Raw genomic sequence first — 23,924 nt, 5'->3', positions numbered from 1 at the left:
GTCCTTCCATTCTAATGCAGATGAAGTAGGAAAGTAATAGTTCATGACCAGAAGTAGAAAATGTCACAATCTTAAATTAGAGAACATGCACCGTAATTTTCTGGGAGTTTAGATCTTCACACTAGTTGCATCTGCAGCTTTCCAGGCAGTGCTGTCAGCTTGTTTTGCAGCCTGTTATCACACAGAAGGACTAAAGCTCTTTCTACTTGTAGGGTATTGCAGAATATTGACACATTTTTTCAAGGTCAATATAGATTATCAGAAAGTCAAGCACCTCTTCCATGGACACATCATGCATCGACCTCCAACCAGAGTTCTACTATCTTCCATGATTTCTTCAATATTTTCATCAAATTCTGCTAACAGGTGGATAAACAATTGCATGTGATCACATCAACCTGGGCAAAGACAAGAAACAATGGCTTAAGACCCATCCACATAAAGGTGGAAGGATTTTGCAACCTGCGCTGCAACCAACCGCTAAGAGGTGATCAGCAGCTTTTGGCAAACAAAAAATAAATCAAAACAACAAACTGAATTCTGATTTCATAGTCACTCTGTATGGCGCTTCAAGAGCTGTACATAATGAACACATTTCTGGCTCTATACACATGCAGCACCAGGAGGAATTAGCCCTTTGACCAAGCTGATCTGAGGCTCAGCAGCACGGTGGTGCAGTGGTCAGCACTGTCGCCTCACAGCAAGAAGGTTCCGGGTTTGAGTCCCTGGCTTCAGCACAGGATCTTTCTGTGTGAGTCTGCATGTTCTCCCTGATCCTGTGTGGGTTCTCTCTGGTACTCCAGCTTCCTCCCACAGTCCAAAGACATCAAGAGGGGACGAGGCTGATTGATACTCTAAATTGACCGTAGGTGTGACTGTGAGTGTGAATGGTTGTATGTCTCTATGTGTTGGTCCTGTGATGGACTGGTGACCTGTCCAGGGTGAACCCTGCCTCTTGTCTGAAGGCTGCTGGGATAGGCTCCAGCCCCCCCCCCCCCCCCCCCCCATTTATATTATGATCTGAGGCTCATAATATAGGAAGCTGTTAGTTTGATGTGTTTGTAATGAACGTTCTACTGTCTGTCTGCAGTGGTGCACCCATATTGACAGTGTATTTCCAGAATGTAACCTCCAATTAGCCTGTAGTGACAGTCGTAAACTGATGTCTAGAAAATAGTTTGTGCTGCGAGGTGAGTTGTTCATTAAATATGTCTATAGCTTCATTTGAGTCAGCTGTGTAACACTCTCTGTTATAATGGTCGATGATGGATAGTATGATGGTGCAGTAGTAGAACAAACTGGAAAGTCTTGTACTTATATTTCCTAATATTTCCTCATGCTATTTAGTACTTTCATTACACTTCACATCACAATACCTTTGATTCCCTGCTCACTGAACAAGTATTTACATGAAAAATATCATCTTTGCCCTGATGTATCTCCTTGCTTCATAGGAGACTCCCTTCATATAAGTGGTGATAGAATATCACACACACACACACACACACACACACACACACACACACACACACACACACACACACACACACACAGAGCCATATACACTGACAGCTTCTTCCTGCTTGTGTTGGTCATCTGAGTGTTTCTGGGAGCCCTGCATGACGAAGAGTCTCCTCCATGTGCATGGTTATATTTGCACCGGTAAGTTGAGGTTTTTCATCCTAGTTAGAGATTTTTCCAGCATATGATGTTTCTGAGGTTTTGTTGATTGTTTGTTTGTCAGACCAGCCCTATAACTCTGTCTTACTTTATCAGATAGCTGTTATAACGGCAGCGTAAATCAAATGTTTACAGGTAGCGTTACTCTGTGGAGTTGTAATCACCTGCACATGCAATTTCATCATTTTATCCATCAGATTATATTTGATGTAATATAACAACACATTAATTTCTTTTGGTTAATGAACAGTAATAGCAAAATAAAAGACATATTCAATTATCGCACCCTCCTGCGGTGCTGGAGTCAAACCTGACTTTCCTAAATCGTAACTCTTTTGTTGTTCATTTGATTGCCTCAATGCCTGCTGGTGTTTTCCTCCACACCGTTGAAGGCTTTTGAACCGAACTGCAGTTTCAATGACTTTTGACAGGTTTAGTCAACAACCTGGATGTTCCTGCTCAAACACGACCTCAGCAGGAAAGGATTTACCCTCAGCAGACTTCAAACTGAACACTCGACTGGATAAGTTATCGAGCCAAAGACATACAGGCAGAGAGTTCATGCTTTTGTCATTAAATACTGGTTGGGAATTAAATCGAATAGAATAGAACAGAATAGATGGATAAATTTGGTGATGATTTCTTGTTTTCTGTTAATATAAAATCAGTTTTTCTTATAAAGTTGTAATATTTGTCTCTTTGTGTTTGTGTGTGTTGGTACCAGGACTTATTGGGGGGAAAAAAGTGAGAAGCAGGGGATTTTTTTTCTTCATCGTGCACTTTGAGAAAAAAAAAAAGTCAAAACGTTTAGGACAAAAGAGGGAATGTGAATAAAGTCAAAAGTACAAAGTTATGTTTTTTCCTCATTATGCTCTTAAAAGAAGAAAATCGAAATGTCAAGTGCAAATGTGGAAGAGTTGAGAGTAAAGTTGAACTAATTCAGCAGAGGAAGATTTTCTTTTCACTGTGCACTTCAAGAATAAAGATGAGATTTGGAGAATGAACTTGACATTTGTCGCTGTATCTTATTTAGTTGAATTAATTGACCTACGAAGGGCATTTTTTTAGGGGCAGTCATGCACTGTTTGATATGGTGTTAAAATGTCAAGATTATTCTAGCTGGATATACTTTATTGTCAATATTTCCATTTTTTCTTGATATTTCCACGTTCTTCTCACAGTGCAGAATGGAAAACTATATCCCTCCCGTTTTCAACTTCAGTCTTGACAATTCATCTTTTTTCTTGAAGTGCATCAGGACAAAAAAAATCGTCCTTTCGATGTTTTCCCCTCCTCCCTAATGCTCCTTCGTAAAAATATACGCGAATGTGATTATTTTTATCAATGAATTAATTACTCAGCAAATAATAAATTTGATTTTTTTTTTAATCTGACCTGACTGCCCTTGTTTATATGCTTTATTTGTAGAGGTTTTCTTACTGCTACACATGTGCATGCTAACAAAGTGTTAAGATTCTCTGCCTGTCGAGTGCACTCTAGTCACAGGAAAGTCACTGGTGCTATTGTTCGACCAGGAGCTAATCCTGAGGGAGGAATGTGGAGTTCTATTTTCTTTAATTGAGCATGATGATGAGGTCATCATCAGGTGACAATGGAGGGAGCCTCGATAGTGCTCTCTTTCACTCCCTCATTCACCCAAGTGCTGATGTGGCCTTTGCGTTGATGATAAATTTGCTGTACGGTGAAATTATCAAGATGTCAATTGAAATAAAGAATAGTTTTAATTTCTGTGTGACTTCAGCTAAAACTGTCAAGATGCATCACTGAAAAATGTACAAATGAATAATTGTTAACATGTATTGTTTTATTGAAGAGAACCACTTGAGCCACTGATTCGATGTGTTCTGTTTTTATGAGTTTGTAGAGGTACGGCAACATAATGGTGAGCTGATCAACTCAGAGAGGGTGACAGAATAGGGAAGCGTTTGTTTTTTTGACCAGGAAGGACAGGTTGTAAAACCTACTGAAGTGTGTTTACTTTATCAAATTAATTTCTCCTGCGATGTGCTTTGATGCCTTCTGTTTTTTTAAAAAAAAAAGCTTTTAGTTTTGTTTAAAGTGCGCAAGCAAATGTTGGTCTGGAGAGTGAAGCTTTCAAACATTGCACCAAGTGGTTTATCACCTAATTCACATCAGGTGTTGTTCTGCTGTCAAAAGCGTCTTTTTTTTCCCCCTTCTCTCCTTTGCAGCTCTTTGCCATTTTTGCATTTGCAACATGTGGAGGCTACAGTGGACAGCTGCGGGTTAGCGTGGACTGCATGGAGAAAGCCAGCAGCAACCTGAGCATTGGCATTGACTTTGCTTATCCTTTCAGGTGGGTGGACTCCAACTCAGCCCATAGCTGCATCATCGACCATGAGAGTGATGAGAGTGTTCATTCTGGCACTAATACAATAAATGCCCCCTCAGTTTTTTTGATGGTATTTTTTTGGCCACATTCATGAAATGTTCTTATGCGCAAATGTGTTCCTAAGTCTGATGGATATTTGTAAAAACACCAATAAAGCCTTTGCAAAGCTGGGTAATAACCTGTTTTAGCTGTAAAATAGATGTCAGGAGCAATGTTTTAAAATAGCCATCAGGCTTTATCTGCTGCCTGCCTGTAAGGCTAAATTGAGGGCCAAAAAGTCCAATAGTTTGTGGGAACAAATTTCTGTGTAAGAATAGTTTTGGAAGAACCAGAAAGTTAGAAATAACCACCAGGCTTCGCTTTCTGACTTTTTATGTCAGGGAGAGGCTTTTCCATCTTTTTGTAATTAAATTCTGATTTATGTTTTCAGCGTCTTTCTTTCTATCTGCAGTAGATTAACTTATGTTAATCATCAGCATTAAACATTGTTGTTTCACATCTTAAAGAGGTTTTAAAAAAATACTGTGATGATTTCTTGTTTATTTCTTTTTATCATAAGCCGAGTTAAACAAGCAAATTCAACATTAAATGCGGTGGAAAAGTTAATCACAGCCTTTCCCCCTGACCCCATGCGTGGATTTGGATCATAGACAGAAAGTGTCATATTTGGCTGATATTTGTGACTGCTGTTTTCATCATTACCTATGAACAGTTTAAAGGGGAATGATTTCTAAAGTTAACTATTTTGAATACTTTTTACAGCTACATTTTGAGTACAAATGCAATTAATGCTTATGATGAATTAAATCCCAGCCTATGACTGTCCCTGTTCATTCCAGGGATAGTAGTTACAACCAGGGGTGAAAGTGAGGCGGAACGGGCCGGAACGCAGTTCCGGTAAAATATTCACGGCCGGAACGGAGTTGCCTTAAAAAAAAAGGAGGAGAAGGGAGCTGTCAAAATCCCATATTAAATAAAGAAAACGACGTCCAAAGGAGGCTGCACGGTGGTGCAGTGGTTAGCACTGTGGCCTCACAAGAAGATACGGGGTTGGCGTCCCGGCTCGGGTTGGGGATCTTTCTGTGTGTAGTTTGCATGTTCTCCCCGTGTCTGCGTGGGTTCTCTCCGGGTACTCTGGCTTCTTCCCACCATCCAAAAACATGCTTTTGGGGACTAGGCTGACTGATACTCAGCCTAACTGATACTCTAAAGTGACTGTAGGTGTGACTGTGAGTGTGAATGGTTGTTCGTATCTCTGTGTTGGCCCTGCGATGGACTGGCGACCTGTCCAGGGTGAACCCTGCCTCTTAGCAGGATAAGCGGTAGAAAATGAATGAATGAATGAATGAATGGATGGATGGATGGATGGAATTATGGTGTGTTTCACGTTTGTCCACTGCAGGCACATCTGCGCTGACCCTTAATGTGTAGGAATAAGCGGAAGATGACGATGGATGGATGGACGTCTGAAGGAGGGTCCACTCTGAACGCGGCTGACACGGCGCGCTGCGCGGGGTGGGGCGCAAGCACGCGCAACGCTAACAAGCTGCTAGGCTTGGTTTCAGTGTGAAACCGCCTGGACACGGAGTCGTGCCTATGAGCTCATCTCCGCATGCGAGGCGTTTCTGGTTGGCTGACAGGCGGTCACGTAGGTCCAGTTACCAGCATTGTTAGTTTTGATTGGTTAAAACCACACGCGTTCTGTTTTCACGGAACGAAAAAAAGAGAAAGAAAACAAAACAGAGGGCAAAATCAAAGAACTCGGCTGCTGACTACCTGCTTTGGCACAATGCAAAGTAAAATAAGTGACATGTTTAAGCGAAAATGTGACAGAGTTGAAGAAGCAAGAGAAAAAGTTAGCAAAATTAGACCCACAGAAGATTCAGACTCAGAGCCACTCATTGATGAGAGTGAGTTCCAGGGAGAGACTGTCTCTGTGGAGTCTACCAGTGAGAGCCTACAAGAAGAAGAAATCATTGAGAGATGTTGATGATCTGTTTTTTCATGTATGCATGTCTGCCTGTTCCCTGTTGTTAGCACTGTAGTGGGCAGTTACTGTGAAAAGCAGTTTTCAAAGCATTTCCGGGGGTCGCGCGGGAAGGGTGGGGCTATGGGGGCTGCAGTTGTGTGGGGAATAGATACCCGAAAACTGGAATAAAAATCACCCCAAACCAATTAAAATCCTTAAAACTTCGTCGGCGGTTGCGCTTTTTTTTTTTTTTTTTTTTTTTTTACACGCGTGCGTACGGTTCCGGCAAGACTTTTAAGCCACTTTCACCCCTGGTTACAACAACTGTTAGATGGTAACTTTATTTCTGGACAGAATGAATATGTGCTGTTGATTGTTGCTGACCATGGGGCTGGGCTGCAGCCTCCGTATTGATGAGGAGTGACACGAGGTACCTCAAAATTCATTTACTGACCACGGGGTCATTTAGGTTTCTCAACATGTAAGATTTTTCCAGTCAGGGAGCATTAAAAGACTCAAAAGGCTCCAATTAGAATAAAGTCAGCAACACATGACAGGACTGCTTCTTTAAATAGTGCTTCAAACATCATTTTGGGACTTCAGAGCTTGGGTTTGACCACCGTGACTCCTTCTTTATTTGTTAGGCTGCACCAGGTGTCCTTTGAAGCACCTGTGTGTGAGGGTATCAGGAGGGAGCGCCTATTCCTCATTGGAGACTATTCATCCTCAGCAGAGTTCTTCGTCACAATTGCAGTCTTCGCCTTCCTCTACTCCCTCGTGGCCACCATCGTCTACATCTTCTTTCAAAACAAGTACCGTGAAAACAATCGCGGGCCGCTCATCGTGAGTATATTTATTGTCAATAAAGAAGACAAATACCAGTAGCATAACCATCATTCTGAGCAAAGACAGACATCAAAAATTTCTGTGTGATTTCTTCATGTTGCCTGCAGCCACCAATGTCTGTACTTGTGTCTCTTCTCTCAGGATTTTGTTGTGACAGTGGTGTTCTCCTTCTTGTGGCTAGTCAGTTCTTCTGCTTGGGCCAAAGCTTTGTCTGATGTCAAAATAGCTACTGATCCAGATGAGGTGCAGCTCCTCATCTCTGCCTGCAAAGTTCAAACCAACAAATGTGGCTCTGTGCAGGAACCACGCTGGTCCGGACTCAACACCTCAGTGGTAGGTTATAACCTGGGAAATAAATCAATGATGTTGAACGCCTACCTCTCTCACGATCTCCCTCCCTCCAGGTCTTTGGCTTCCTCAATTTTGTTCTTTGGGCTGGGAACATCTGGTTTGTCTTCAAGGAGACTGGTTGGCACAAGGGTGCTGGGAGGTTAGCAGGTGGAGCTACAGAGAAGCAGGCTGGCACCTTCAACCAGCAGCCCTACAACCAGGGGAGCTTTGACCAGTCAGGGAGCTACAGCACCCAGGGTAACCTTGGCCAGCCGTCTGAGTACAGCCAGGTCGGAGGTCCTACCTCCTACTCCAATCAAATGTAGTTTGCCTTTTTCATTTCCAGAGTGGCACAATTCTGCATTTCAAACAGGGCAATCGGCATGTGTGAGCAAGGAAGTAGATTTGTCATCAATCCGTGCAAAGAAAAAAAGAAGAGGAGAAAGATGGTCATGTAAAAGATGGTGTCAAAGGAAGTTGATACAAAGTGCACCCATTGTACATACTACAAGTGTTGTTGAGTATTGTACAAAATTATTGCATATAGTCTTTTATTCCTTCTCTTTTAGGGGTGTTGAATGCTGAATGTTGTACTTCTTGTCTTCTGGAACATATTAGTGTTGTGCTCGGTGTTCGACTTTCTCTGTTTTCACTGGATATCTTTTTAAACTGGTTTGGATTTGTGGAAGGAAAAGTGCTCAATGTTTATATGATTCCTCAAGTTTCAAAAATACTGTTGACTATGTGCATGATGTGTGTATATGTGAAATAATTTAAAACATATATATATATATATATATATACACACACATATATGTGTGTGTATATATGTATGTATATAAAAATATATGTATATATACATACATACATATACACACACATATGTATGTGTGTATATATATATATATATGTTTGATGGTTTACAAAACTGACATTGCCCTGGCATATGAATAAACATCTATTTTAATCAAACAGGAAGAGAAAACGGGTATTTCTATGCCATAGCCTGTACAGATTCAGGATATTCATTAATGACATTTCTCTGATATGTTCATTACTAAGACTACAATACAGTCCTACTTATTCATCACACTGATTTTGAAGAAAATCCCAAAGGATAAACCTGAAGCAATAATTCACGCAGTAATGTGCACTGCACTACATATTTTGTGTCAAAAATGTTTTATAAGGTGTTGTTTGGCTCCATGGTTGAAAGTACACAATTGTATGATTTATTTCCTTTTATTTCATAATGTACAGTAGAGGAAGATTGTTTCCCTAATTGTTTACAAGTGACTGCGTTTGCAGCGATTTACAGCTAAGAAACAAGGTATACCTCCATAAAAACTGCCAACATGTCCATGGACATTGCTAAAGCCCAGCAAAAAAAACAACAACAACAACAAAAACAACACAGCAGTACTACAGAGTACAGAGGAAGCTCATGTCTATACATATTATATTACTGAGGGTTTCCTCACTTTAAACTCACATTCCAGGTTCATACAATCAGAGAAGATGCATTCATGTGTAGTGATAATCAAAGGATAATACATGGCTGCTGTTCGTTTTATATAAATATGACTTGTGCAACCCTGTTTGTTGACCTCCTCAGTGTGTGACTTGCATCAGTGTGTTAAAGTGGATTGAACATCCATGTATGTATAATAATTGTGACGTCCATGATAATGTGTACAGGTCCGTACAATTAGCTCATGATGGTGTGTGATATTCTAAAGGCATTCATGCTAATAAAGAAGAATACATTTGTCAATAAACTACTAATGATTGAGAGCCTTTGTTGTTGCATGTCCTTGTTTAGAAGCAATGGGAGGAGAAGAAGAAGTTCTTTACATGTTAACTTGTTGACACGAGTCAAATGTGCTGCCTTGAGACCCGGATACTCACAAGGAAATGTCATTACTGACTGGTGAATCACTCACTTATTGTGGGGAACTTTGACATTAAGGTACTCATCATTGTCTTCCTGCTTTGTCTAAACCACGACTCAACTAATCTGAGTTGACACTAATTTAAACCAGCGTTACAGTGCGCAAGTAATATAAGAACAGTACTTCTCACCCGGTTCGGTTCGACATTGCACTGACCTGTGGCCGTGGGCCCAAGGCCCTTCTGCCTAAATACAGAGCACAGTCTCGTGTTGCACTGGGGGCCTCATGCACATTTTGGCCATTTCTCCTCCTTGGGACTTGATCAGATTCTTTTCAAATTTAACAGTCAATAGTACACCCCTGGCCCCTGACAAATTATCACCACCCAGGGCCCCTGGGTGGTGATAATTTGTCAAGCTTCAGAGTTTTCACCCCACTATGTGAACGTGGCAGAGTTTAGATCTTCTGCCATGAAAAACGTCATTAATGTAACTCCTCCCTATATTATATGATCTGTTACAAACATCCCGGGGTCCCACCCTGAAGACATCTATAGGAAAATACTGACCCAAAGCACCACCTACTGGTCTTGACAAAAACCATCTGATTGACATCAAAATTAGACTGTACTGTACTTATGCAGAGGCTCAGGCTGACCGCTTAGTATCAGTATTATTAGTCGTGGTATTCATGTCAGTATTTCAGGAAAAACATTCTTCTTATTATTATTAATCATCAGCATTATCAATTATTTAATACTACTACTACTAATAATAATAATCACCAGCATTGTTTTTTTTTTTTTTAATCTCACTAATAGCATTATATTACTTACGTTTAATGCTCATTTTCTGCTCAATTTTGTCAATATGGCAGTTGGGGAATGTTATTATTTTTAGCTACTTCATCACTGTTGCCATTTTTTCCGTTTTAGTGCGTGTTAGTCTCCCAGTCTCCTGTCTCTCAGTCTTTCTCTCGCCTTGAGTATTTGCTGCATCTTTGTCCCCGTCTGTCTGTCTCTCTATCCCTCTTCTTCCTTATAACTACAACTGTCAACAACTGCAAAATGCACATTATTCAATCGTTCATACTCTACTTGTAGAGTGTCATTAGATGACTTGTATTGGGATTTGCTTTTATCAAAGTAAAACTGACTTTACTTCCTTATTTAAAGTTACCTAAATGTGACGACAGGACGCCCAACCCAGCTCCTGTTCAGTTCTCATCCTCGTTTCCTCGAGCCTTTTCACTGTAACCGCAAGATAAACGAAACCTAAAGTTAAGTTTCAGTTTCCTCAGCTCGCTGCAGCTCAGCTCTCCTCTCACTTCCATCCGCTCGCCAGCTAGAAATATTATTTTATTCCCGCCTGCGAGACTTTGTTGAACATTTGTCCCAGTTCGGGATACGAGCTGTCATCAAGATGAACACCCTGAACCAGCAGTTTGAGGAGAAGGTGCGTCCCTGCATCGACCTTATTGACTCCCTCCGCTCTCTGGGTGTAGAGAAGGACCTGGCGCTGCCTGCTATCGCCGTTATTGGAGACCAGAGCTCGGGGAAGAGCTCCGTGTTGGAGGCGCTGTCAGGGGTGGCTCTACCAAGAGGAACCGGTAATTTACCTCAGTCTTTCTGTCTTTCTTGTCCATATCCATCCATCCATCCATCTTCTGTACCGCTTATCCGTTCAGGGTCGTGTGGCGGGGGGGTTACATCATAAATTGGCATAAATCAGGCCCTGGTACTCAAGGAAGGTTGTAAACCATTACAGGCGATTAACTCCTTGAGCTATAATCACAAATATATGCCAGCTGACACTATCTTTCGTAGAATTTTTCCATTGTTGTGACTTACTACAACAGGCCCAAGCCGCCCCAGAGAGGCAGGGAGAGGTTATGCAGGAAGATGGTTGATGAGATATAGAAATCACATCTGTTTTTTTTTTAAAATGGAAAAAATAATGTGTTTATCTTGTATTAATCAAATTGTTTGTGTATGAATTAGTAGGGGCCATAGCCAAAAAAATAAACAAAAAAACAACTAAGTCTGATAATCATGAAATAAGGGAAAGTGGATTTTTCATGTCAGAGGGAGTCAATGCACACCTGACAAAACAGGTAATTCCCACTTGTCACAGAAAGCGAGGAAACTAATCGGGGTTCATTTGCTCAGTTATTCAGTCTGTATCACAGGCGTTTTTAGCAGAGTTTTAACTTAGATTTGAGTAAAAATCCTGGTTTATTTATTTAGAAGGCTGCACGGTGGTGCAGTGGTTCGCACTGTCGCCTCACAGCAAGAAGGTTCCAGGTTCGAGTCCTGGCTCAAGTACAGGATCTTTCTGTGTGGAGTCTGCATGTTCTCCCTGTTCCTGTGTGGGTTCTCTCTGGTACTCCAGCTTCCTCCCACAGTCCAAAGACATCAAGAGGGGACGGGGCTGATTGATACTCTAAATTGATTGTAGGTGTGACTGTGAGTGTGAATGGTTGTCTGTCTTTATGTGTTGGTCCTGTGATGACCAGTGACCTGTCCAGGGTGAACCCTGCCTCTTGCCTGAAGGCTGCTGGGATAGGCTCCAGCCCCCCTGCGACCCTTAACAGGAATAAGTGGAAGACAATGGATGGATTTATTTAGAATGTTCAGCATATCATATAAAATGTACTTTTTTGTTGAGCTGGCATGTCCATTTGCTGAGGATGTGATTGATGAAAAGGCTGCATTATTCCATAGGGATACACGTACACACCAGGAGATGATTTTGATGATCTGTCCTCACATCATCAACATCAAAGCTACTGCACATTGAAATATCCACTGTATTAAATTTACCTTGTTTCATGCGTCATTCATGTGTAACATTCTTACGTTGCAGTACAGGAAACTTTCACTTTTTTTTTAGCTTCAGTAATCTTCCGTGTTCCGAGTATCTTTCTAGTTTTCAAGTGTGATGAAATAATAAATGAATGGAAGACATTCAATCGTTATTATTGTCTCAGCCAGCACGTTCCTCCCGTGTCAGTTCTGGAAACTCTTGAGGAAATCTTGGCTTCCATTTATCAATACAGATAAAGTTCCTAGAATTGAACTTGTAAAATGTGCCGGAACTTAAAAAAAAAAAAATTCAAAAACATCAGCAAGGAAATTATGAAAATAAAATGATAGACTGCATATCATCTCTTCTTCAGCTGTTATGTATTTACACAGGCATTGTGACAAGATGTCCACTCGAACTGAAGATGAAGAGACTGAAAGAAGGAGAGAATTGGAGTGGAAAGATAAGCTACAACGACACTGAAGAGGAGATCGAACACCCTGATGATGTGGAAAAAAAGATTCGCAAAGGTGCAGAATGTCACTGAGAGAAGCCAACCCAATGTTTTCCTCTCAACACTTGAACCTTTTATAATCGTCATATCTCGTCGACAGCTCAAGATGAAATGGCCGGGGATGGTTTAGGCATCAGTGATGACCTCATCAGTCTGGACATCGCCTCCCCTGATGTTCCAGACCTGACACTCATTGACCTGCCTGGCATCACAAGGGTGGCTGTGGAAGGACAACCACAGAACATCGAAGAACAGGTTTAGCTGATGACTGTCCACACCACTCCAGAAATGCCCAACACACATCAGCTGTTTTCCATTGGGACTATTTCCTCTGTCTTTCTCTCTCTTGCGCTCATTCAAATATATATATATACTTTATTAGGCACACCTGTCCAACTGCTCGTTAACGCAAATTACTAATCAGCCAATCACATGGCAGCAACTCAATGCATTTAGGCATGTAGACATGGTCAAGACGATCTGCTGCAGTTCAAATTGAGCATCAGAATGGGGAAGAAATGTGATTTAAGTGAACTTTGAACGTGGCATGGTTGTTGGTGCCAGACGGGCTGGTCTGAGTGTTTCAGAAACTGCTGATCTACTGGGATTTTCACACACAACCATCTCTAGGGTTTACAGAGAATGGTCCGAAGAAGAGAAAATATCCAGTGAGCGGCAGTTCTGTGGGCGACAATGCCTTGTTGATGCCAGAGGTCAGAGGAGAATGGCCAGACTGGTTTGAGCTGATAGAAAGGCAACAGTAACTCAAATAATCACTTGTTACAACCAAGGTATGCAGAAGAACATCTCTGAACGCACAACACGTCAAACCTTGTGGCAGAGGGGCTACAGCAGCAGAAGACCACGCCGGGTGCCACTCCTGTCAGCTAAGAACAGAAAACTGAGGCTACAATTCGCACAGGCTCACCAAAATTGGACAACAGAGGATTGGAAAAACGTTGCCTGGTGTGATGAGTCTCGATTTCTGCTGCGACATTCGGATTGTAGGGTCAGAATTTGATGTCAACAACATGAAAGCGTGGATCCATCCTGCCTTGTATCAATGGTTCAGGCTGGTGGTGGTGTAATGGTGTGGGGGATATTTTCTTGGCACACTTTGGGCCCCTTAGTACCAATTGAGCATCGTTGCAACGCCACAGCCTACCTGAGTATTGTTGCCGACCATGTTCATCCCTTTATGACCACAGTGTACCCATCTTCTGATGGCTACTTCCAATAGGATAACACACCATGTCATAAAGCTCCAATCATCTCAGACTGGTTTCTTGAACATGACGATGAGTTCACTGTACTCAAATGGCCTCCACAGTCACCAGATCTCAATCCAGTAGAGCACCTTTGGGATGTGGTGGAACGGGAGATTCGCATGATGGTGCAGCCGACAAATCTGCAGCAACTGCGTGATGCTATCATGTCAATATGGCCGAACTCTGAGGAATGTTTCCAGGAGCTTGTTGAATCTATGCCACGAAGTATTAAGGCAGTTCTGAAGGCAAAAAGGGGTCCAATCTGGTACTAGCAAGGTGTACCTAATAAAGTGGCCAGTGAGTGTGTGTGTATACACACGTGTGTGTATATATATATATATATATATATATATATATATATATATGTGTGTGTATATATAGATAGATATAGATATAGATAGATATTCATTATTCATTGGAAAACAGGAATTTTGCTGAACTCAAGATCTGCTTTACATGAAATCCCCAAAATAGGGTTCAACCTGACCTTTTCCATGAATAAGACCTTCAGAGTAAAATTCATAAAAACCCCAGCATGGCAGACTCAAGTTCAATAGTTAAAATTTGATTGTTTGACAAACTTCATTTACTTATACTTTCAGATAAAGATGCTAATCCGGCAGTTCATTACAAAACAAGAAACCATCAGCTTGGTGGTTGTTCCTTGCACCATTGACATAGCAACCACAGAGGCATTAAAGATGGCACAGCAGGTGGACCCTGAAGGAGAGAGGACACTGGGTAAATAGAGCTTACTCTGAATGTTTCAACACAAATTTATTCCTAGACTCTCATGGAATCTTCTCTGTTGTCTGTCAGGTATTTTGACCAAGCCGGACCGGGTGGACAAAGGCACAGAAGAGATGGTGCTTGACATTGTCCATAATGAGGTCATCCCACTGAAGAAGGGCTACATGGTCGTCAAGTGCAGGGGTCAGCAGGAGATCATAGACAATGTCTCTCTTATCGAGGCAATCGAAAGAGAGAGACTTTTCTTCAGCAATCACCAGCATTTCCGGTAAGTTCCTTCTTTCTTTTACTGTTTATACATTGTGGACAGGTTGTATCGCATACCCTAACTAGTCTTTTACTTTTGCTCCAGTGCTCTTTACAGTGAAGGGCATGCCACAATCCCTAAACTGGCTGAGAAACTCACCCTTGAGCTGGTGCAGCATATTGAGGTATGTTCCTCTTGCCATCTTGCAATTTATTGTATAAATGAGCTCAACTTGAGCACTCCGTCTTAGGTGTTAGAGCTCTAACTCCTGTATGACTTGCAGAGAACTCTGCCTCACCTGGAAGAGCAGATAGAGGAAAAACTAACACAGATTCAGACAGAATTGGAGAAATATGGCACCGGACCTCCGTCTGAAGCACCGGAGAGACTTGTCTTCCTCATTGATGTGAGTTCCTTTACTTCACATGATATTTACCTGGCTGCACAAACATGCAAGCAGAGTTTCTCTTTCTCTTGTGCACCAGAAAGTAACAGCATTCACCCAGGATGCCATCAGTCTGACTACAGGAGAGGAGCTCAAGTGTGCGGACAACCTCAACATCTTTTCTACGCTCAGAAGAGAGTTTGGGAACTGGAACAACTACTTGGAACGATCAGGAGAAAACTGTGAGTGTGGCATTTAATTTTGTCTAGTTTAAAGCTGTCCCTTCAAAAGACTGGGAACTTAATTTCTGTTTTTCAGTTAACAGAAAGATTGGCAAAGAGGTGGAGGACCATGAAAATAAGTACCGTGGGAGAGAACTGCCAGGTTTTGTCAACTACAAGACCTTTGAGCTTATTATCAAGGAGCAGATCAAACAGCTGGAAGAGCCAGCTGTCAGGAAACTCAAGGATATAGGAGGTATTGACTGATTAGCCTCATGAGTGTATTTATGTACGTTAAATTGTATAATGCTATGTTATGTTTTAGGGTTGTCTGTCTGTCATGGTCCATCCTTCCGTCGCGTTCGTTAACCTCATATCTCTAGAACACCTTGAAAGAATGTCTTCAAATTTGACACAAATGTCCAGAGGGACTTGAGAATGAACTAGAATGATGTTCGGACTCAAAGGTCAAGATCGCTGTGAAAGGCTCTCATTGCAGGGGCATACAAAGCAGTATTTCTAGTTCTTTGTTATTTCTATTTCTCTGGATAAGTAGACGTGCACTACTAATTTTTGACTCGTGTTCCTGGATGGAAGTCAAGTTTCTGTGGGTTTTGGTGTTCCCATCTCCTCTAGATGCTGTTAAGAAATTGTTCATTCAACTGGCCCAGAGTAGCTTCACTGGATATCCCAACCTCTTGAAAACAGCCAAGGTAATCATCTTCAGTTTGTTTATCGATAACTTCCTTTTGTGCTTTTCAGGAGTCATTTTTCATCTGACTAACCAGAATTGAATTTTTTAGGCAAAAATTGAAGCCATTAAGCTCGAGCAAGAGTTGACGGCAGAGTCCATGCTCAGAACCCAGTTCAAGATGGAGCTGATGGTTTACTCTCAGGACAGGACCTACAGCCGCTTTTATAGTGAGAGCATCGAAGGCGAAAATGGCCATCGCAAACTGTGTGGCATCGACTATTTTGCCACATTACAGCAGCTGAAGTTACACATCGAGTCCTATTACAGAGTAAGTCTTCACTTCAAAAAATGATTCACAGAAAGACAACCCTGTTAGTGGCTTGACCTCAATACTCAGTCCACCTTCCGTAGCTGAGTCCAACGCTGGTGCTTCACTGCACTTGCTACAGATGGCAGGTTCCTGATTATGTTAAGCTCCTAATTTTTTTTTTATTTACGAAAATTTAAAAAAGCAAAGTTTAATGAAGCCTACTTCTACTGCCATTCTAGGCTTTCTTCTAATTTATTTGTACAAGGTTTTTGGACTGGCGGTGGTTAGCACTGTCGCCTCACAGCAAGAAGGTTACGGGTTCAGGACCAACACATAGAGACAGACAACCATTCACACTCAGTCACACCTACAGTCAATTTAGAGTATCAATTAGCCTCGTCCTCTCTTGATGTCTTTGGACTGTGGGAGGAAGCTGGAGTACCAGAGAGAACCCACACAGGTACAGGGAGAAGATGCAGACTCCACACAGAAAGATCCTGTGCCTGAACTGGGACTTGAACCCGGAACTGGGACTTGAAACCTTCTTGCTGTGAGGCAGCAGTGCAAACCACTGCACCACTGTGCCGCAGTAAATCAACTTTTGTCAGAATGTTCTCTCTTCTTCTTTTCCACCTTCAGATTGCTAGCCAGCGTCTGGCTGACCAGATCCCAATGGTGATTCGCTACCAGATGTTGCAGCAGTCTGCACTCCAACTGCAAAGGGAAATGTTAAAGATGCTTCAGGACAAGGAGAACGTGGATGTCTTGCTGAGGGAGGAGTATGACATCGGCCTGAAAAGGGCCTCCTTGCTGAATCGCCTCAGTCGGCTCATGAAGGCCCGCACATACCTGATGGGATACTAAAGGTCAAGGTGTTATTGCTGCTTGCTGTTGCTGTGATCAACTTTCCGACACTTTTTAAATAATTGAGAAGACACTTATGGACAAATGTCACCTTTATTCAAAAATACATACAAAAAGTAACCTTTGACAAAATCAGAATCATGTTAAAAGGCGTTGACATTAACTCCGTATGTGGTTATTCGCCGTTCTCTGCTGGACTCTCCTGGCTGTTGTCATCGTTGTCTGATTTTTCATCATCTAGGAAGAGATTCAAATGATAAGTGATGAAAAAATACAAACATGTTTTAAAGAAAGACCTTTAGTACCACCTGGCACGCAGTGCATGAGTTGAGGTTTACTTCATGTAATGTTTGTTCGTTAGTATTACAGACTGGGCCCACTGTCCCCATCAGTTCACTTCATTTCAGGAATATCTCTGCACCGTTTCTTCATGTGTACTTAGACCACTCAACCGGATGTCCTTCTGACAACTAATGTAATATTATTTGCCTTCACTGAGCCTTCTTTGAAGCTGTAGGAGCATCCTACTTGGAAAACTCCTGATCTTGATCAGATTAATAGATTCCTGCGCTCAGTTAGTTGTGACTGTTTAACAGCTGTGGTGGGGTGAGGAGACAGGACTCTTATGATTTTAACACTGTGGATGCTAGTAGCTAGTATGGACACCTTTTTTAATGTTGTATCCTTTTTAATTTCCAATATGTAAACACTGCTCTAAAAATGCAGATCATTCTATTGGCTGCTCCTGCTCCTTAATGACGGTTATCTGTATCTTGTTTATATTAACTACCTTTTAGTTACCATATCACACGTGCTGGTCAACTTGTCAGAAAGATGTTAATAGAGCTTGCATCAATCATGGCATTAGGCTAACGTTGGTTAATCAAGTCACATTGTTTCCACATCGCTATTTATCTTTACAAAAGACCTTCCAAAGCCCAGTTCTCGTTTGAGGAACGAGCCAGCCAGAGGATGAGGAGGGGAATTGAGAGACGAAGGTTGAGCATTAAACACGCAGTAATTTACAGTGTCAGTCTTCCCTGGTGGTGAGTGAGAGGAACAAATCTGACGCTACAACCGGAAACACTGCTCGTCTGTTGCGTTCGACTTAAACATGAGTGTAGCGCTGAACACAACCGGTCCAACTCATGAGACATCAGCGGCCTTTTTGTGTACTTAGGGGGACAAATTGTGCCAAAGCACTTTGATGTCAAAAGACGTACATGTAAGGAATGTGACATGGGATGTCTGAAGATTCACACCATGCAAGTACAGCATCCAACGACATCCTGATCTACTCACTCTCAAGTGTCTGCTGAAGTTCCTGTATGGTGCTCAGTAGCACATGGAACTGCTTCTTCCTCAACTCCAACTGAAAGACACCAGGAAGAACACATTTAATCATCATTTCTTCAAATCTGAAAATGTAAAGGGGTTCGAATCGACGAATAAAACAATATTCTTTTTGGCTTTACCTTTGCATCCACGTTCTCCTTAATGTGAGAGAGCTGCTGGAGTTCTTTGTCAAGCGCCTCCAATTGTCTGTAAGAGCATGATGTTATTATCATTGCCGCTCTGACGAGGCGCTGTAGAACTCACCAATACTGGGATGATAAGAATAATAATGGATGGCTTACTTCAGTGTTTCATGACGATCCGGGTGCTGCTGAATGACCTTTGCCAGAGCATCGTATTCTACATGAGGAGGAGGACAAAGAAACGGCATGTACATAGATTAGTTTACATAATTCTGACAATGTGAGCACTCGTGACAAACATTCACTCGTCCTGAAGAATTAGAACACAGCCTTGCTTTACTCCTTTATATATTAGTGAAAATGTTTCCACTGATATTACAACTGCAATGTGACTTGCAATATTTGAGGAAATGCTGATTTTTTTACACCATTAATATCATTGAAAATATTCATGGTGTAGTATTCATGGAGTTCTGTACAAAAAAAAGTTGTGTAGAGTATGCGTGTAGACTGGATGTGCTGTACCACAATATTTCAATTTAAAATGGTAATTTGACTCAAGGGTCTCACAATCACAGTTTAATCCAAAATTGCATTATGGTCTACTGCAGTTTTAAAATGCCTTTTCACAGTAATCATAATCATTTAATATTTGTCCAAATACAATGTTATATTAAACATTGTGGTGCTGCAAAAATGTCCTTTTTATACATGATCAATTAAGTCGCCCCAGCAAACACACTTTGGTAAACATACCAAATGCATTCAGGCTGTTACAACAAAAAAAATTAAAATATTCTTACCTTGTCTGTTCTTTCGTATTCTCTTTGCTCTCTGAATTTCTTTTTTGCATTCTGCTATCTTTTCATGTGCAGATGTAATATTTTGTTCTGGGGGAGAAAATAGACATTATTTCACTCCTGGGCTTCAACTTACAGACAAGAAGAACAAAATACACGAACAACATGAATAGGAACTGTCCGTGATTGCCAAAGAACATGAAGGAGCGGTCACCAACAGTGTTTGTACTGTGGGGTGTGGGATGGAAATGTGCAGTATCACAGTCTGGAAAAATATCAGGCTTCCTCTACCTATGTTAGAGTAGATTTTTTCATAGTTTTCCATTTCCCGAAGATTCATGTCATACACCATCAAGGTCTTCCCCATGGAGAATTCACATTGGGCCAGTGAACCCAACATCCGCTGGTACTGTGTGAATCTGATTAGAAATAGGAGACGCTGGATGAGTCAAAGCAGATTCATGGAAAAGAGCCCAAGAACGTGACCCGCGGAGCCCACTCACCCTTCCTCCGGGGTCCCAGGCGAGTTGCACCATTTGATGAAAGTCTTCAACAGCAAATTGATTCTCCGGTCATCCCCAGCTCCATCCCCGTCGATGAGAAGACGCTTCCGAATAACTTCATCTAGAACAGAACCCACACCGTAAGTTAAACAGCCGGCAGGTAAATAAAGAGCCGCTAAGCTAGCCAGTACTTAGCTAGCTGAGCTAATGGGACGTCTCCGGTCTTACATGTTGCTCATATAAACTACGGATAAGAAATTAACATTTTTCTTGTTTAGGTACATACTTCCGCACATAGATTACACAAGAGATTCAATAAATTGGTTAAACTTGAAGTTATTTACCATCCGTAACAGCTCCCATATCAGAGCCGTGGAAGTATGAATCTAATAAACTTTATTGAACAGCGCAGGCGTCTCAGTATAAACGCTTGGGATTGGCTAGAGAAGCGAGCACGTGATACACTTGAAAAAACTTTATTTACAAACATTGACGATACAACATCAAAGAGCAGGAATAAAAGCTGAATGGCAGATCATTGCAATTTAGCCAGCACAAAACTCAAGTGGAATAATACTATTTTGCTATACGCACTGCAATTGCATCATTATTAAACAGTTTAAAAGTTTTGATGAGTCTCATATTATGAAAAAACTAAATTTTAGACTGAATGTGGTTTGTAGGAGATAATTCTGAATTAAAGACAAGCTAAAGATTGACTCAACAGAGAACTGACACAGTCTGCTTTAAACTACAAACCTGAGTGATTCTCACTTTAAAGACAAAAGTTTTAAGGACAAAAACATTTTTTAATAAAACAAAAGAATTATAATAAAAAATTTGAAGCTGAGGAAGTTATTTTTATCTGTTGGAGGGCATAGAAAGACAAATTTTAAGACATGACAATTGTCAGGGTTTCCCCTATGAGACTTTAATCAAGTAAAATATCAATATTAATCCACTTGTGTTCACCTCACACACAGGGGAGCTCTGGGGGTTCTTGTACAGTTGTGGTAATAACCAAAGAGGGTTTTTTCACATCAATTGGATATGAATCACACGATTTCCTGGGTTTGGAGGTGTGCCTGCACTGTTTAGCTGAAACATATTTAGGTCTAATTTTCATAGAAGCATGCACAGTAGTTATATTTATTTCATGGTACTTGACTTTTTAAAAACAAATTATGTTAAATGTTTCATTCATGGCGGCTTGGTGGTGCAGTAGTTAGCACTATTGCTTCACAGCAAGAAGGTTTCGGGTTCAAGCCCCGGCTCCAGCACAGGATCTTTCTGTGTGGAGTCTGCATGTTCTCCCTGTACCTGTGTGGGTTCTCTCCGGTACTCCAGCTTCCTCCCACAGTCCAAAGACATCAAGAGGGTACGAGGCTGATTGATACTCTAAATTGACCGTAGGTGTGACTGTGAGTGTGAATGGTTGTCTGTCTCTATGTGTTGGTCCTGTGATGGACTGGTGACCTGTCCAGGGTGAACCCTGCCTCTTGCCCGAAAGCTGCTGGCAGAGGCTCCAGCCCCCCCGCGACCCTTAACAGGGTAAGCGGAAGAAAATGGATGGAGTTTCATTCATCTTCGCCACTACTAATCAAACTAATGATGCACACTCCTTTTTCAGGGTGAGGATACTGTAAATGTCTGATTTTTCTATGGCAAACAATGTTTAAGTCTTTGATCATGTGGAAAGCAGCAGCGGACCACTTGATGTGAACTACATCATCATCACTACAGTACACCTACCTAAAATGATCGAGGCCTTCAAGTTTTGTACATAATGGCCCTCTTCTATACGTTTGACTACGTGCTCCTCTGTACTGCATATGAAACTAGGTATTGTTTCGAGCAAAGAATAAGAAAACGTAAACAAAATTGTATTCTTTGGAGTTTGTTCACGTGGGGATAATTAAAGGCCATATTCGTCTCGCCGGTAGTACCAATTATTGACCAGCAGGTGTCAGTGTGTCTATGTCAGAAAGTAAAAAGAGGGAAGCGTTTCGTGGGCTCGTGGAACAAAATATGCGCGCGTCTTGACGCAGTGACGTTACCTTCCCAGAATGCATTCTGGTAAACAGACATGGAAGCACCAGGAGAAGACCTCCACAGAGGCTAAGCACTGTACTCGCTGTTTCCCGCTGTGTCCTGTCCCCATCGCTCACTGCATCCAGCTGATTTACATCGGCCCTGGATTACGTTTACATCTACTGCATCCAGAAGCTTGGTAAGAGAGAATCTGCTGTCGATCGGTGTCGAGGGCTTTTGACTTCTGCTGTGCTGTCAGGCTCCTGCCAGCTTCCTCGCTAACGCTAATCATGGCTGGCTACAGGCTTCAGCTAGCAGGGCGATGTAGCCACCACTGCCCTCTGGTTACGTTTGTACCAGCCACAGAGCCACACTACATAAATCCTGCTTTAACCTCACATCTGTTAAATGTGGACGTTTTTTTCTTCCGTTGTATAAAGAGTTCCTGTATGATTTGGTCTTCCGTGTAATATTAATAATCGGTAGTTTGGTGGAGGTGGGAGCAATGCTAGCCTATAAAACTCCTGGCTCTTGCTGGTCTCTGCTAGCTAATGTTAGCAAGAGAGCTTCCCTGTCAATAACAAGTAGCCACTTCGTTTCTCAATAAATTACTTTTCATGGCAGCTGAAACACTATTTTTTGAAGAGCCGAAAGCACAATGGAGTTGAAGCTAAATCACGAGTGCTGTTAAACTAACAATAAAAGTTAGGAATAGATAAGATATTATATTACTTTGTCAGTAAATGCTAATGTTCCTTTATAAATACACCCATTGAACACAAGTTACACATTTGTGATTCACTCAATGTAAATATTTGGGACTTTGCTTTTATTAAAGGGCAAATTATTTCCGAAATAAAAACAAAATTGAACAAGTTCTTTTTTTGAAGAATTATGCATACCAATTCATTTAGAGCAGAGATCAATGGCTGACGAAATATTTAGGAAACATGGGAATATTATATAATCTTTTAAATCTTGTGTTTTTATTATATTTTAATTGACAATTTCTTATGTTTAATGTCAGTCAGATAAATGGAACGTTTAGACATATTTTTGTATTGTTGTGCTCACGCTCAGAAAAATCAGTTTAGCAGTACTTCAGCAGTGTGCAGGTTTCATTTCAATGCCAAAATTCACAGCAATACAGAGAAGTGAGTCACCCCAGGGAGCATAACTCACGTAGCTGCTAATGGTATGAAATTATATACACTCAGTGTTTCGTATGTGGGCACAGCTGTCTTCCTTAGCTTGTTCGAATGCACTTTGGATGCCATGATGTTGAAGTTTTTTAGTGTATCTACTTCCATGCCAGCATATTCTCATGGTTGTGAATTTAAGCAATGCTTAAGAACTTTTTCATAATTGAATGGTATTATGGTAACTGTGTATTCTGTATTTTGATAGAGGATTATTATGAGGTTGATTTGGAGTGGTGCTTTGTAGATTGAATTTCTGTTTAATGGTGAAGAACTCCATTGCAAGCCCCAGGGAGGACAATCTTTCCTTCCAAACACAGTCCTGTAATACTAAAATAATCAAGACACAACCAAACAAACTGATTCTGACTTGTCTCTTCTTGGGTGTGGGTGTGTGTGTGTGTGTGTGTGTGTGTGTGTGTGTGCGTGCTCTTACAGACTTCCTCTCCCTTGTGTGGCAGCCAGCGATCACCTAAACTGATGAGGATTGGCTGATAGTTAAAAATAAACTCCTTTTTTTCTCATTTGTCAAGGTAAGATTTCACAGCCTCTCCTTATGACACTCTTCTTTGATACCCTCATCTCATTTGAATGAAATACAGTTGGACAATGTATGAGTTACAGTAACAACCCAACAGCAGCAAAAGAATTACAGCCTCTAAAATGACCATTCAAATATATCACCTCTTTTGAATATGATAAAAAGAATTACAACCCTCAGGGCTTTTGAATTATACCGCATTGGATTTAGCACGTGAAGCAACAAAC

General features: G+C 41.3%; 4 protein-coding genes across 5 annotated transcripts in view; 3 read left to right on the top strand and 1 right to left on the bottom strand.

Annotated features, from left to right (window-relative positions):
- The window catches only part of synpra (synaptoporin a), a 29,163-nt gene extending 20,573 nt beyond the window's left edge, over positions 1-8,590 (top strand). The window contains exons 3-6 of the mRNA XM_086198686.1: positions 3,891-4,015; positions 6,665-6,863; positions 7,008-7,199; positions 7,271-8,590. Coding sequence (XP_086054812.1) covers positions 3,891-4,015; positions 6,665-6,863; positions 7,008-7,199; positions 7,271-7,522 — 768 coding nt within the window. The 3' untranslated portion in view covers positions 7,523-8,590. The remainder of the gene's footprint in view (positions 1-3,890; positions 4,016-6,664; positions 6,864-7,007; positions 7,200-7,270) is intronic.
- Positions 8,591-10,333: 1,743 nt separating this feature from the next.
- On the top strand, positions 10,334-19,426 carry LOC147267697 (interferon-induced GTP-binding protein Mx-like). The gene is made up of 12 exons (XM_086198684.1): positions 10,334-10,696; positions 12,285-12,422; positions 12,507-12,661; positions 14,277-14,415; positions 14,494-14,692; positions 14,777-14,855; positions 14,955-15,077; positions 15,157-15,298; positions 15,375-15,533; positions 15,914-15,990; positions 16,081-16,299; positions 16,921-19,426. The coding sequence occupies exons 1-12, from the start codon at positions 10,510-10,512 to the stop codon at positions 17,143-17,145; spliced, it is 1,842 nt and encodes a 613-aa protein (XP_086054810.1). The 5' UTR covers positions 10,334-10,509; the 3' UTR covers positions 17,146-19,426.
- thoc7 (THO complex 7) lies at positions 17,220-20,394 on the bottom strand. The gene is made up of 8 exons (XM_086198687.1): positions 20,271-20,394; positions 19,927-20,047; positions 19,715-19,842; positions 19,427-19,513; positions 18,783-18,840; positions 18,621-18,687; positions 18,448-18,517; positions 17,220-17,382 (listed from the first exon to the last, which is right to left on the bottom strand). The coding sequence occupies exons 1-8, from the start codon at positions 20,287-20,289 to the stop codon at positions 17,321-17,323; spliced, it is 612 nt and encodes a 203-aa protein (XP_086054813.1). The 5' UTR covers positions 20,290-20,394; the 3' UTR covers positions 17,220-17,320.
- Positions 20,395-22,013: 1,619 nt separating this feature from the next.
- The window catches only part of atxn7 (ataxin 7), a 35,130-nt gene continuing 33,219 nt past the window's right edge, over positions 22,014-23,924 (top strand). For both annotated transcript variants that reach the window (XM_086198680.1, XM_086198678.1), the window contains exons 1-2: positions 22,014-22,156; positions 23,595-23,689. The gene's annotated coding sequence lies outside the window, so the exon portion shown is untranslated. The remainder of the gene's footprint in view (positions 22,157-23,594; positions 23,690-23,924) is intronic.

This window comes from Aulostomus chinensis, chromosome 3 (genome assembly GCF_037954235.1).
Source record: "Aulostomus chinensis isolate RoL2024-O1b breed Wild chromosome 3, RoL_Achi_v1.0, whole genome shotgun sequence".
Taxonomy (NCBI): Eukaryota; Metazoa; Chordata; class Actinopteri; order Syngnathiformes; family Aulostomidae; genus Aulostomus; species Aulostomus chinensis.
This window is presented reverse-complemented; position numbering and strand designations above follow the sequence as displayed.

What these genes read in the sequence shown, in the direction of transcription:
- LOC147267697 (XM_086198684.1), top strand. Translation starts at nt 10,510, where the DNA reads ATGAACACCCTGAACCAGCAGTTTGAGGAGAAGGTGCGTCCCTGCATC. An exon ending in GGCTCTACCAAGAGGAACCG is followed by an intron (nt 10,697 to 12,284) that starts GTAATTTACCTC and finishes GTATTTACACAG; the next exon opens with GCATTGTGACAAGATGTCCA. An exon ending in GACTTGTCTTCCTCATTGAT is followed by an intron (nt 15,078 to 15,156) that starts GTGAGTTCCTTT and finishes CTTGTGCACCAG; the next exon opens with AAAGTAACAGCATTCACCCA.
- thoc7 (XM_086198687.1), bottom strand. An exon ending in CCTGGGACCCCGGAGGAAGG is followed by an intron (nt 19,843 to 19,926) that starts GTGAGTGGGCTC and finishes ATTTCTAATCAG; the next exon opens with ATTCACACAGTACCAGCGGA. An exon ending in AATACGAAAGAACAGACAAG is followed by an intron (nt 18,841 to 19,426) that starts GTAAGAATATTT and finishes CTCCTCATGTAG; the next exon opens with AATACGATGCTCTGGCAAAG.